At 38.4% G+C, this 15,428-nt stretch overlaps 1 protein-coding gene across 4 annotated transcripts in view; it reads left to right on the forward strand.

Moving 5' to 3' along the window:
* Window positions 1-15,428, forward strand: part of ATP2B2 (ATPase plasma membrane Ca2+ transporting 2) — a gene marked incomplete at its 5' end in the record, with an annotated part of 188,145 nt that overhangs the window by 86,800 nt on the left and 85,917 nt on the right. For 3 of the 4 annotated variants that reach the window (XM_082487812.1, XM_082487809.1, XM_082487811.1), the window contains one exon: window positions 7,592-7,717. In XM_082487812.1, coding sequence (XP_082343938.1) covers window positions 7,592-7,717 — 126 coding nt within the window. Of the gene's footprint in view, window positions 1-7,591; window positions 7,718-9,566; window positions 9,600-11,086; window positions 11,147-15,428 lie in introns of all 4 variants that reach the window. The other variant, XM_082487810.1, reaches the window with a different exon arrangement.

A 15,428-nucleotide genomic window follows, 5' to 3' on the forward strand; every position in this document is an offset into this window, starting at 1 on the left:
AGCCTAGACCTATATTTTTACAAAAGTTGTTAAAAGAAAAAAAAAACCAAAACCAAAGCAAAAACATCAAACCAACCCCCCACAAAACGAGCAAACAGACCTTGAATTTTCCTCTTATCTTAGCACCTGAAGACATCAGTTATCATCAGTAAGTCTGTCTTGAACTGGGGAGCCCAGAACTGGACACAGTACTCCAGATGCGGCCTCACCAGGGCAGACTAGAGGGGGAGGATGACGTCCCTCGACCTGCTGGCCACACTCTTCTTGATGCACCCCAGGATGCCATTGGCCCTCTTGGCCACCAGGGCACATGGCTGGCTCATGGTCATCCTGTTGTCCACCAGGACTCCCAGGTCCCTTTCCACAGAGCTGCTCTCCAGCAGGTCAGCCCCCAACCTGTACTGCTGCATGGGGTTATTCCTCCCCAGGTGCAGTACCCTACACTTGCCCTTGTTGAATTTCATAAGGTTCCTCCCTGCCCAACTCTCCAGCCTGCCCAGGTCACACTGTAAGGCAGCACAGCCTTCTGGCATGTCAGCCACTCCTCCCAGTTTAGTGTCATCAGCAAGCTTGCTGATGGTACGCTCTATCCCTTCATCCATGTCATTGATAAATATATTGAACAGGACTGGACCCAGTACTGTGTTTGACAGAGGAATAACTGAAAAAAAGTAACATTTGAATTGCAGCACAGTTTGTTTTGTGAGTCTAAATTTGGTGAAAGATCAGCACCCTGAATCAGGAAGTATTATTTTCACCATTGGCACCTGAAACAACATTTTTAATATTCGATCAGTTTCAATGACATAATTAAACCAAATGAGTTTCTGTGCTTAATGTCCTGTTTAATTATCCAGATAGTAATTTACTGTACTTGGGAAGCACTTCTAAAGAGGAGAAGTGCTGACTAAACCAGATGGTCCATTTCCATCTGTACATAGCCCATTTGGTACCACCTAGGAAGGCAGAAATGGAAATACAGACTGATGTACCTGAAACCAAAAGAAGCAGCTTCTCTTCTCTAATTCCTCTATAATTGTCTAAGGCATTTTCTTTCTTTTAGTTCACTGCCAGAGATTTGCATGCATACTGTAGCATAAGCCGTTGCATCAAAAGTCATCAGCTTAAGCCAGCCTGTGGTGACATTAAATTTCTTTGCAACGAGCACGGGCACGTATGAACGAGCAGGCGAGGACGGCGTGGGTAACCAAACTGACTGCTCCTCAGCTGTCTTGATTGAAGCTGATGTGCCCTTTAAGTTTTGTATAGTTCAAAGTTCGGAGAAATCCATGACTGATGAACACAGAAGTTTTGAATACGAGTCTGGCTTCAGTATTGTACATGGTGAAGTATTTTGGGGTACCGCGTAATAATAGTTATCGTTGTAAAAAATACCTTACGAGGCTTACTGTTTGTAACTTTTTTCCAGCTATTTAGATTAATTTGATTAAGGTACAGAAGAGTTGCATAGAGGAGCTCACCTAGTGTAGTTCTCACTGAACCGAGGCTGACGGAACATTACTTCGTCCTAACCGAACTTCTACAAATGCGTATTTCTATCAATGTGCAACAGGGATTTGAAACAAAGACAACAGAGCTTACTCAAGAACAAGTAAACAAAAGAAATCTCTTGGTCATGGGGCTTTGTTAGGTTTTGGAAATAAAAAGGAAGCTTGATTAAGGAATCGGGTCAGTCGTTGCCTGGAGAAAAATAGTTCTGATTCTGTCTTAATTCCCTGCCAAAAAATATTCCAAGCGAGGCTTCTAGCACAGCAGAAAGTTTCAGAACAGAGCAGCCAATTTCAGATGTTCCAAATTATTTGGATAAGTTGAAATTACTTGTAGATGAGTTTTTTCTGGAAAACTTTTTTTTTTTTTTTTTAATCATAGAGGCTATTCTGATGGTTGGTTCACTTTAGTATTAACTTCAGTTATCTCTTAATAATTGCAGTGTCTAAAGCAGTTGTTTAGATACACAGACAGAGAATTTTTGTTCACCACAAGTTTGCTGGAAGTAGCAAAAGACCCCCCAAACTGCCATGTCTGGTTTTCATTTCTTGTTTTTCAGCCCTATTTCCGGGCTGTTTCACCAGTACTATTGTTAGATTGGGGATTTCTGAGCAGTCTTATATTTAGTTGCATTTTGTCTGAAAAAGCATGAGCTGTAATAGGTTCCTTATCTGTCTAATCTGTTTATCTCTCTTCTTGCAAACCAGACTTCTTCCTTTTCTGTCTTGGAATATTCACCATTTATCAACTTCAAATTAAATACTCAGCATGTGAAGAAAATGTGTTTTACAAATATTGAAAAATTAGTCTTGAGAGGGCAAGAAGCCAGTAGAATTGTTCAACATGAAGTTGAAATACATGCGAAGTGTACAGATTAAGGGAAAGCCAAGCATTCATTCCAGAATTCCATTTATATAACAATAGCTGATTGAAGTCATAGAACCCATTTCTTTATTCAAGCTAATATAATTATAATGCCATTTAAGTGGTGAAATTGCCCGCGTTAGGTGGTGGCAGGAGGTTGAGCTCTTTGGTTTAGCTTAGATGCTGAAGAATTTTTCCAGTAGTACTAGTGGAACGTAATTTGGTGATAAATTAGTACCTGCTCTAAAACATGCTTTTGTATGCACCTTAACAGTTTGCAGTGATGTTTTACTAGACTAATGTTAAGACAAGGTTCAGAGAGGCATTTCACGGTGAGACGTTTCCCTTTGCAGATGTGCAGGTGCGCAGATGCAACCTTGAAATCTCGTGGGTGGGTGTTTTCCTAACAAGGCTGGCTGTGACACACAGGTGTACACAGGTCAGGTTTTGGAGGATATTTCTACCCACCTTTGTAGTCCATCAGAGAGGAAGACTCCTTCAAAACAAAACATAGGAATACTAAAAGCAAGTTCTTAATTAAAATACATTTTAAATGGTCTTACGTCTTACAGGAAGGTCCTCTAAATTTCTGAGTGAAGTTTCAGACATTTTCTGCTTTGTCAGATGCAGTACAACCAAGGCTATTCTGGCTTTTAAAGATCTTTTCTGTTCCTTTAGGCTTGAATGAAACTTGTTTTTTGTTGTTTGGGTGGTACTCCTAATTTGTATGTTTGTGATGTTTTGCTCTATGAAAGAAAGCAGATGACTTTTTAAGGCATCAAATTTTATCTGAGAAAGCCATAGGAACAGTTCTCAATGCACTGAGAAGGTGTGCTGCCTTTTTTTTTTTTTATATGTCTGACCATTAGTGCATTTTTGTTATTATTTGGCTTATTTTGTCTGAAATTTCTTTAGTGTTCTGATGAGATGTTTATGCTCTTAAATTAGGCTTAGTGTTGACAGATGTTCTCTCTGTTCTGTGTTTCTGTTTTCCTTTTAAGAACATGAGAAATGTTGATTATTTAGAGAAAGATATTTTGATTATAAATAGATATTTGCATGGCTTAGTATGTTCTAGGACAGCAACTGGATGAGCAGTAATAAGATGATGTGATTTTTTTCAAAAAATGGGTTGCAAATGTGTATGCATGTATAGAAATATTTATCAATTTAAGGACACATCCATTTAACTTTCTTATTTTCATCTTTTGAGATAACTCAATGAAATTAATACATGTAGATGGAGATGGACAGAATAAAATATCTTTTTAAAAAGGGAGAGCAGAAAGAATCTTTCCATGGCTGTTCAGGTTTAGTAGATCTGAATGCCCAGTAAGATCCCCCCTGAAATTAATTATATTCCCCATTTGCTGAATGTAACCGGCTCATAATTCAGTTGGCTAAAAGCCATTTTGCAGGAGTTTGCAGAAAGCTTTTTCGAAGATTTCTTTTATTTTCTGCTGTGGCTTCAGGCGTGCCCTGCTGCCGTACCTTGCAGAACTACAGGCATCAGTGAACGACTTCACTTGGGTTTTAAAATACTGGGTGGTAATTAATGATGGAAGTGGGTAAGTGATAGGGCAAGATAGTTGAGAGTAAGCATACCAGGATTTTTGCCTCATTAGCCACAGAATTGTTTAGGAAAAGGCAGTTAATGACCCTACCTAATTCATGCTGTTACAGAATGAATGAAACAGTGATGTTGTCTTAAGGAAAGTAAATGGAGAACCTTACATTTATGGCAAACTTGGTAATTGTAAAGCGGTACAATGTAACTTTTGAAGTGAGGTGAGGATCTAAGGAACAATAGATTAAAACCCAGCAAGGAACAGCAGTTTATCACAAATACTGCAGTGGCAAGGCAAAGATTAAGGTGGGTGTTAGAAGCAGTATAACTGGTTTACCACAGTGGTCAAACTGTTTAGTTGACTTGACTCTTAAACCAACAAATAGCTTCAAAAGAAGAGTGAAAATACTGTCTTTCCCCATGCCCCCCCCCCCCCCCCCAAAAGAAAAATGTAATTACTGGACTATGTTCCGATTCCAACTGGTCTCATTCTTCTGATGTCCCACAGCTGCAAGTATGGGATAATGACTGGTCTTAACATACAATTTATTTAAAACAGTAGCACCTAGGATTGAAAACAATTGCTAAATAAGAGAATACTTTGTGAGCGGGTTGTAGTTAACCATGTGTCCATCCATAGCTCACTTGGAGGTATAAACATGTTTATCGTCTTTGTATATGATTTTTTCCTCAAGGCTAACAGTTTGTGTCTTACAGACTATTTTCATAGTTTCCAAACTACTTCCTTCTTCAAAGAGAGGAAAGAGTATTAAAAAAAAAAAAAAAAGCCCAGTAAACTGAATCCTAGCTTGTTCTGTCAACTTTGTTAAGAAATGATTGCTTTCCCTCTGTGTTCTCACAGTGACTTACACTCAGTAGGCATAATGTAACTTTCTACTGCTCAAGGATAAAATATAAAGTCTATTTCATAGAAGCATAGAATACCAGGTTGGAAGGGGCCTCAAGGACCATCTGGTCCAACCTTTCCTGGCAAAAGCACGGTCTAGACAAGATGGCCCAGCACCCTGTCCAGCTGAATCTTAAAAGTGTCCAGTGATGGGGAATCCACCGCTTCCCCAGGGAGATTATTCCAATGGATTATTGTTCTCATTGTGACAATGCTGAGTAGAGTGGGATAGTGACTTCTTTATCTCTGCTGGTGATGCTCTTGTTGATGCAGCCCAGCATCCTGTTGGCTTTCTTGGCTGCTGCAGCACACTGCTCTCTCGTATTGAGCTTGTCCACCAGGACCCCCAGGTCCCTTTCCACAGGGCTGCTCCCCAGCTGGGTAGATCCCAGCCTGTGCTGCACTCCTGGATTATGTTTTCCCAGGTGCAAGACCTTACACTTGTCCTTGTTGAACTTCATAAGGTTCTTGTTAGCCCACTCTTCCAGCCTCTCCAGGTCTTCCTGCAGGGTGCCTCTCCCTTCCGAAGTGTCCGCTTCCCCACTCTGTTATCATCAGCAAACTTCATCAAAGTACCCTTTATCCTGTCATCCAGATCACTTATGAGGGTATTAAACAGTGTTGGGCCCAGTATCAATCCCTGGGGGACCCTGCTTGTGACAGGTTGCCAGCTTGAAAAGGGGCTATTGACCCCCACCCTCTGGGTGCAACCTGTCAGCCAGTTCCCACCCACTGCACAGACCACTCGTGTGGACCATAATGCATCAGTTTCTAGGAGGAGGCTGTGGCGAACTGTATCAAAAGCCTTGGAGGAATCTGGGTAGGCAATGTCCACTGCACTCCCCACATCAACCGAGCAGGTTACTTTGTTGTAGAAGGCGATCAGGTCTGTCATGCGCTTTTCCCACTCATGTGCTTCATTTGACTTGTGATAGCCCCCAGGGGGATTGGTCCCATAACTTTCCCAGCGACTGAAGTAAGACCGATGGGCCTATAATTTCCTGGATCCTCCTTTAAGCCCTTCTTGTAGATGGGGGTGACATTAACTTTCTTCCACTCTTCTGGGACCTGCCCCGATATCCACAACTTCTCAAAGATGCTGGAGAGCAGTCTTGTAACAACGGCTCTCTTAACACCCTTGGGTGGATAACGTCAGGGCCCATCGATTTGTAGGACTCAAGCTCCCGTGATAGTTTGCATACCAACTCTGCCTTCGCTGACGGTGGCTCTGTGTTTGTATCAACCTGGATGGTTGTTCCCAAGGCCGGGGGCCAACAGTGCTGGTAAAGTAAAGACAGAGGTGAAGGAGGTGTTGAGAACCTCCGCCTTTTCAGCGTTGTTGGTGACTACTTCACCTCTCGTGTTTAACAGTGGGCCAATATTTTCCTTCTGTTTCTGCTTGTTGCTTATGTACCCGAAGGACCCTTTCTAGTAGTTTTTGACATCTCTGGCCAATTTCAATTTGAGCTGAACTTTTGCTTTCCTAACTGCATCTCTGCCCACCCTGGCAGTGCCCTTGTAGTTCGCAACAGGTATTCGTCAGCTTTTCCATCTCTGGTACGCTTCTCTTCTGGTTTCAGTGAAAAGCTTTATCAGTAGGTTCTGGTCATCGAGTATTTGTTTTTCATCTGTTTCATGGAAGCACTACTGATCTGCTTTATATCTTTTAAAATTCACTACCTACTAAGGACATCTCTCTTCAAACATTTTAAATATTATTTCAATAATGAAGCTTTTACATTAAAAATTTGTCCCCATATCAGATGACAAATTACTCACAATTTGATACCATCCTTGGCACATTTGTTCCTGTGCTTCAATGACAGGGGTTTTTAAATAAACTTTTATTCACTCTGTTAATAAAATTTTTCTGAAATGTAAATCAGAATACTTTTGACTGTTTCTAGGAATTTCTGTTTGTTTCTGTTTCCTCAACTCATAGCAAAAGGTTTCTAAGAGGCTATGATCTCAGATACACCTAACATTTGGTTCAATGTAGGAGTAAGAGCTGTAAATGAACAATTCCTATACAATAAAGCATGAAATATTTCTCTAAAGGAATTTACTTAATCTAATGATATAATTACCTAATTAAACAAATGATCCTTCTCTGAAATCTCTGTACATACTGAATTTATTTTCAAGTGTACGTCAGTTTCTTCTTGCTATTTGGGAGTCTCCTGATTTAATTAAACATCCCCTTGAAGATTTTTTTCTGCATTGATTTTTTGAGTTTGAAGATGTGAAATTATCTCCAAAAATACTTTTCTCTATGCCTGTAAATCAGCGATAACAGCAAAAGAGAAGAGAAATTGCACACATATTTTCACTTCATTTATGTAATAGCATTCCGTGTCCAGTCAGTGTAATCTTGACTAGATACACAGAGGAATGTTTGCACAACTCTGAAAAAATATTTTCAAAGTTACAAGAATTAACCATGTGAAGCTAAACTGTTATCTTCCAAGATTGTGTAAACTTTGTTAGTGACAATATTTCTTTTAAAAAGACAATCTGATATGCGCAGTTAACGGATGCGCAGCCTAAGGTTTGCAATTAAGCATCCATAGAGAATAATATACAACAATAGGGATTATTTTTAGTATGTAATTATATTGGCCTCTACAGATTTTCAAAGTGTAACAAATCTCTCTCGGTACTATAGTAAAAGCCTCGCATACAATATTTAATGGTTGTTCTTTTTATTTTTTTAGCTCTACATAACCTATATTGTGTATTTTCAGGTACTCATGTCATGGAAGGCTCTGGACGAATGCTTGTAACTGCCGTGGGTGTGAATTCTCAGACAGGCATCATCTTTACTCTGCTAGGTGCTGGAGGAGAAGAAGAAGAAAAGAAAGATAAGAAAGGTAAATTTCACACACATAAGGATGCTCCGAAGAAGGCTCTTGGGCTTTGTGTAGCCAGAGCTCTCCTCCATTCTTGACAAATAAATACGATTTAAAAAACTTGCTTTTTTGTATACATTTTTGTCATTACATGTCACACAGAAAAACAGCAAAAGCTGTTAACCAATAAATACATTGGGTAACAAGATGTTTTTCCAGTGTGAAATTGCAGACTCTCAGTACATAATAAACGCAAGGGAATACACGGGCATACTCCCATTGCCGTGTCTTCTTTACATAAATCCATGCTCACCTAAAATTTGCTAAGGTTTTGCTCTTGTGCATTTGCATCTATGTAATATTTTTTTCAGAAAAAAAAAAAAAAAAAAACAAACCCAACAAACCTTGGCCATGGAAATAGCGTCTTTCTTTGAACTTCAAAAATAAAATGAAGATAAGCTGTGGCTTTTTGCTAGCCTAGTGGTTTAATGTCAGTGACTGACTGTAGAGGCATTTGAATTTCTTAAGGAATAAAGGTCAAACTAAGAATAGCAAAAGAGAAGAAATTTGCAGTAAATGAACCAGAGAGTTTAACTTTGATGTCCTGTATCAGTTAATGAAATCAAGAAGTCTTTTTAGACTTTTCACCTTATTATAGTGTGATGTCGTAAGCAATTGCTAATTTATGGGTTGCACACTAAGCAGAAACATGGTTTCATTTGTGTCCTTTCCAGTTTTTGTTCATACAGTCTTGTAAATTGTTCAGGTCTGCTTTCATAATTTCGTCCAAGTTTGTTCTAAGCATATTTATATTTCAGATGTAATTAAGGGCCAATTAATACGGGGTTTTCTTGGACATTTCCACTCTTTAGTGGTTTTCACTATTAATAAAAAAGGGTAGTTATAGCTTTACTGTACAATTTACTTAGCATCTGTCAGGCAGCGTGATTCCACCTGTTTTTCATTTCCATCCTTTTAATTTGAAGCTGCAGACAGCAATACCAAATTCAAACGGTTTTCATGACCTGCAATTTCCATTTCTAAATATGTTCAGGAAGTGGTTGCACTTGACTCCATATTTCTCTGAGGAAATCCCTTTTTACGTGATGAAAGACTCTATGAAATGTTGACCATTTAATTTCTACACAGCGCCGCACAGTGCCTGCTGGGCATGGTGAGGTGTAGGAACGTTCAAAGCAGAAAGACCGAAACTTCCCAAAGTCAAACTCTTTCATGTCCGACTCGTTTTGAACAGTTTCTTAGAGTCTGATCTCGCTGTCATTAAGAGAAGGACTCCTAGACACGGACCTTTGGAGTTCTGGCAGCATCTGTTTTGGCAGCACTGAGGATATTGTGGGGGAGAAGGAGCAAGTTCAGTGGGTGTTTGTAAGAGACAGCTGTCTGCCCTCAGGTCCTTTGTGTAACCGGGTTGGCCATCTCTGAGTGTTATTGGGCTGCGGACGCTGGTGGTTGTCTCCCGTTTCATGGCGGGTAGCCCTGAGAGACAGGCACGGAGAGGTCCGAGACAGCAGCGTCACGCGCTGCACTGTGGCCGTACCTTACTGCCCGGAGACAGAGGTTCTTTCGGAGGTGTGGAAGAACGTTTTGTGCAGACACCAGATCTGATTGGGTATAGCTACAACACCAAGAAAATTCCTTCACGTTTTCTAACGTTGCTAGCGGCTCGGTGCCGGTGCGGAGGAGTGCCGGGGCAGAGCTGGTTGCAGATTGAGGCCCAAACTCAAATAATGTACTCTCGTTTATAAACCCGCGATTCTCTGAAATCCTGCCAATCACAAATGTTTGTTTCAGTCTTATGTGAGTGTATGCTTTTATCGTTCATTAACATTTTGTAAAAATCATCATACAGGTGTGAAACAGGAGGATGGACGTCAGCTTCCAGGTAGAGTAAGAATTGTACCATGTCAAATGAAAGGAGGAGGCTTTTAGCCAGCAAGCTTTGGTGCAAATCAGGGTTGAACTAATGATTAAAATAATTGTCTTTGAATCAGTCCACTTAAATTAAAGAATAATTTCAAATCAACAGGATTGTTCATGGCAAACATTTAAGTGTGCGCACATTGTTGGTGTCGCAAATCTTAATGTTAAGCTTGAATAATCAGTTATTCTCCAGAAGTAAATTACAGTATATTAAATGTTGAAACGCGTGATTTGCTGTTAGCAGTTCATGCTGTGCTGGTTAGTACGAGTATCCAAATGGAATAAAAAATAAGCATGAATAACCAAAACAGTTTAAGTTATTACCATCACAGTAATCAAATTTGCAATTGAAATTTTCATGAATGTAGTTACACAGGGTGAGTTTTTAAATCCTGTACGCTGTTTATTTCTTCGCCCAATTTACCATTCGTAAATAAAACAAGACCATTTTTCTTGAATAACAAACCAGTACAGTGTGAAACAGTCACTGTGGGTGAAGTACTGAGCAAGTGCACGAGTCTCCCTTGGGATTCATTATAGGACTTCTATTACAAACAATTAACCAACAGAAACAGAACAAAACTTTATATAAAATCCATAATAAAATAATAAAACCTTCCTTGAGTTTTTCACCTTGCTGTCAGGAAAGGTTGCTTGAGCAATTTCTCTAATACACAGATAATTGCTGAAAACAACAAAGAGCATTTCCTTTTGTCATACTTTTTTCATTTCACCACAGAACAGGCAGTTACGTGATGTCTGTTATTTAGATTTAAAATAACATTATTCTTCTCAAGAGTATATTTGCCAAGATTCTACTTCTACATTTCCACGTAAAATATTGAAAAGTTTAATCGATGTGCATATTAACTAGGTTATGGCAGGACACAGATTGAGCCCACGTTAGACTGGGATGTATCAGCAATAATATATCATAATATGCAGCATTACATAAAATACAAAATATGTAACGTTGTATATACTACATAGTACGCTGCATATTTTAAAACTACCCATGCATTGCATAAATTCATTAGCTCAAGGAAGATATTTCAATCATTTTAATATTTGCCTAACGCTAATTAAAATTTAAAAAAATTACACATAAAAGGACCAAAGCAATGTACATAGTAGTGTGTACAGTCAGTTCTCACCAACTCTGTTAACTTTGTTAAATGTCTTTCATATTTATTTATTTAATTACTATTCTTATTCCATGTATGAGTTTTTGCCTTACTTTGTAACACCTTTATAATGACATTTTGCTTTTGAAAGTTTTGTTAATTGATTTAAACCAGATTGATTTTGGAGAAAACAAAGCCATAGTATTCCATAAATGTTTATTGTTTTGTCATGTGCATTTGTTCATGTTGTTATTATTATTTATTGTTTTTTTTATCCATTATTACTCAGTAGATTCTTCCCATCCCTCCTCCCACCCTCCTTCAGCTACAGATGGTGCGGCAGGTGCAAATGCCACTGATAATGCAAATGCCAGCTTAGTCAATGGTACGTCACGAACACCTAGCTCGTTTTATTTGATAGATTTCTCTCCTGACCATATAAGATTCCCTCTTCCTTTTATCAACTGCACAGATGTTGTACGTGCATGTGATTACCCCCTGAGAGATCCTACTCCATTAAATCTATAGTAGCTTATAAGAGATGCCACAATGATGCTGCAACTTTTTTAATTTATTCACACAGAATTAAGCATGGGAGAGGAAGAACTAGGAATTATGATCTATTTGCCATTAATTAAAACTGCAATTAAAAGGAACAGTTAAGGAAGGCTAGCTTCAAAACTTTTGAGTTGCCTTTACATGACTTTTTGTTGTAAAGCTCTTCTGTACACATTTGTCAGCAGAGATCTGAAAAACACCATGATAAATGGATTATATCTTCTTTCCTTCTGATGTGGCGCTCTCATAAGTATTCATATAGTCTTCATGTAGTTCTGAGAAATAGTACTGGGGTCAGGAATCTGGCTCAATTCCAACTAACAGTGCTTTAGGAATAACTTTTGCTGCTTTGAGCATCTTTTTTGGAAGAGACTGACTGAAAAGTTATGTTTGTGGGTATTTGTGTATGCCCTTAGATAGGGATCATCTAACAAGCCTAAAAAAAAAAAAAAAATTATCACTCTAGTCAATTTTGACTGTCTCTTAGTACAGCTTCTTGACCCCACTCCTTAGCATGCAGATATTTCGGTATCTCTTCTAATGGTCTAATTCCAGTATTAAATGGAATGGGTCAATATTAGTCTAGGCATCAGCTGTATTTTCCTGATAATCAGATACATTAGTCTTTATTTCCCATAGAAACCTTTCCCTCTTCTACAGCACCAATAATACTGACAACAATAATTCTACTTTTCATCATGTTGGTGATAGAAAGTTTTTTTTCCATGCAGGTCAGTAGTTGTTGCGTTATGCATGTGAAACGAGAGAGTCTGACATAGCAATACCAAGTACTAAGATTTAGTAGGGTAATATCTTATTTAAAGCAATGACATAGGAAATCTTTGAGCCTATTTTTAAATAATTTCATTATAATTTAAAAGAAACATGTAACCAGTTTAAAAATTTACTCCTGAACGTTCCAAGTTTGCTGGAAAACTAGGTTTTACGATCCCTACGTCTCGCTGCGTGACAGGAACCTGTATCATCCTGGTTCCAACATCCCAGTTTCAGATTCCTTAGAGCCTAAGGACCAGGAAATTAATGATGTATATTTCATTCCTACTCTTTATGCTCCACAATTCTACTCTCTTGTTTGTATAACAAACATACGCATACAACAAAGTCCTACCAGATATCCTCCTCCAATCCCACTGGAGACTGCAGCGTTAAATTTCTGCTCAGTCCTGCAAGGTGCTGAGTACGAAGTGATGCATCTGCTTCAGGGCTTTGCTGGATAAGAACCACTGCTCAGCAAGGTGCAGAAATGAGACGAAGTTGTTCTAACCCGGTCTCTCTGTTAGCAAGTTTTGGTTGTCCGGTAAATATCTCTTGTGTTTGGTCTTAGTGCCCGAACTTGACATGGAAGTTGAGTTCCATTAAATCATTGTCTGAAGCAAGGATGTGATTTTCCATCACCTTCTCTCCCATCAGAAACAATAGTTACTGTCCGTGTTTATCTCAGAGTTGAGATACACATACTCAATTCTTTTCAGTGCACAAAGTGTAGGAGTCATTTTTTTTTGTGCAGCTGAATATATTTTTGCTTTTAACTCTTCTGAGGTGAGGCGGTTGAATGAATTCCGCAGATCTTTGATCGCCGCGGACAGGAGACACTTCCCACAGTTCAACTTAGCTGACATAGTGTTCAGAGGAGAACTGAGCCTTGGCAAGTAGAGTTAGATCTGAGTGCTTTGAAATTGTCTGGGAAGTTGCCGAAGTCTGGGTTCTGCTTGTACTATACATTTGCCTAGTCAGCAGTGATGATGGGTTAGAGAATGCTTAAAACGTAGGCATGGTTTGGAGGGCGTCTGGAGGGGAGAAAGGAAGGAAAAAAATAAGTTCTAAAGCAAGGAGACCGAGTTCTTGTAGATATTTTTCCGGTCTGGATGAAGTGAATTTTTTCAATAACGTCTGAGAATTCTCCCCGAGGTGTGACTGGAAACAAGCATGTTTACCTGAAGTCTAATACTTTTGTTTATAAAATACCTTCAAATAAGAAAAAAATATTATATACTCGAATAAGTACTTAGCTCAGGAAATGCTATTGCTTGTTCCTTGAAAATCCACACATTACCCTTTCAAATAAAATTACTGTTATTGTCTTAGTTGCCCCTAGTACAGTTGACACAACAGAAGTATTTTGTTTTCAGTCAGTGAGTTTACAGTGATAAATTCATATAGGTTTGTGACGCCGCCTATTTGTGATCTGCAGTATCGAAGGAACTATTATCAATTCTGTTGGGCGCTTGTAGTTGAGATTAAAATATGTGATTGTTTGATAGTCTGTTAAAACTACAGACAATATATTCAGTTCTTAACAGGTTACAAGTTGAGGCTACGAGCAGATCAGAAAATTTTACAGCCAGGTAGTAATTCATTAAAGTTCATCTAACTTTAAAGAATTGTATTTAGAAAAGGTAAATTTTTTAAAAGGAAACACGGGAAGCGGCAATTGCTGTTTACAGCTTGTTTACCCCAAGTTTGATTTGAAAGGTGTGCTTGGCGTTTGGTACTCAGAGAATTTGTTACTTAAAATTACATCCTGATGCCAAAATACCTATCAGACTCAGAGAAATGTCTCAGCCGAAATACTTTACATCTACTGTTAATTCTGTCGGTTCTGGCATATGTAAACGACTGTTTAATTCCTGCAAAGCCATTTGCAGTTTTAATATATTTTAAAGTATTTTCTGAATTGTAAGCGAAGTTATTTAGTGAGTGCATAGAAGAACTATCTCAAACTTCCTATTTGATACAGTGGAATCTGATTTATTCTTTTGTAGTTAACCTGTGGTTTACTAATGCATTGCCTCCGATACCACACAAAGAATCCCTAATGATTCACTTCAGACATGTTTGACGTCGCTTCTCCCCCCTCTGTATAGATTTGCAACGTGCATCTGTTCTTGCTAGCTGCAGAATATAACTGAGTTGGCACGAAGAGGGCTATAACTCATTTCTATTGCAAGATGAGACGTTTTGGAAAATCAGTAGGGTATTTTATTTTTTTTTTTTTTGCTCCATCGAGAATATAATTCGATTAACTTTGGTTGATTCCAAGCAGTTCCTCCAATGAACAAATAATTTCTAATGCCAGCGATAGGTCTTCGTTATTCTCTCTCATTGATCCCTCATAAAGGGCTGGGGGAGGTAAAGGACAGTCTGTCTTGGAAAGTTTATTTGAAGAAATAACTGGATTTTGGGGTAAGAACTTTGGCAGTAGTGGTGCCATGGGTATGTTCCAAAGGACAGAAATTTTAATAAGGCAAAGGAATCGTGCAAAACATTTTATATTCAAATTCAAAACCTTGAAAGCAACTGCAGACCAAAACTCATATTAGGAGGCTCTATATTCTTTCCCAAATTTTCTAATTTTCTGATTTTTTTTATCCTGGCTTAGAAAAGTAGTAAAAATAAACTCAGATTAATTCCTCCAGATTTCAGGGCCCCCCCAAAAAAGAAGAAAAAACGTGCAAAATTATGAAAAGTATATCAGATTTTTTTAGAATTATATAAAAATATTATCAAAATGCTAATAAATACACATCCTTTTAATGTTTCTAAAAAATGCACAAAGGTCAGAAAGATGGGATGGTATTTCTGGTCCTGGCACTAAAAGGAGAAAGGATTTCTCAGCTGTAGTGATTCTATCATCTGAATTTGTTTCTTAGTTTCTTTCTTTGTTCATAATTTATAACCAAGTGCAGGCTTAAAATTATTTGGAGCAGGAGGAAATAAATCCTTTACAGCATTCTTTTCTTTACCCTAGTTACCTAAATTACCTCTTCTTTGTTATTCTACCTAAATAATTGGAATAACTACCTGTGATGACTTTCCCCCTCCCTCCCCCCCCAGCCCCCACCAACCTAAGTGCAGTAGCTGCTGAGGTTAAGAATATATTTCTTAAGTCCTTATGTTTACATTGTTGTTACCGATTGTCCCTTTTGTGTACTGGTATTTTTAGGTAGCCAGGGTAGATGAATTGTTAGTGCAGTTCATTACGACAATTATGATACCCCTATTAAATAGCAAATAAATATCATGAAGTTAAATACCTTGATTTACATAGAAAAAAGGTGTATTGTTTTGTTTGCCAAGTATGAAAGTCA

Source organism: Vanellus vanellus (genome assembly GCF_965231255.1).
Source record: "Vanellus vanellus genome assembly, chromosome: 9".
In the NCBI taxonomy this organism is placed as follows: Eukaryota; Metazoa; Chordata; class Aves; order Charadriiformes; family Charadriidae; genus Vanellus; species Vanellus vanellus.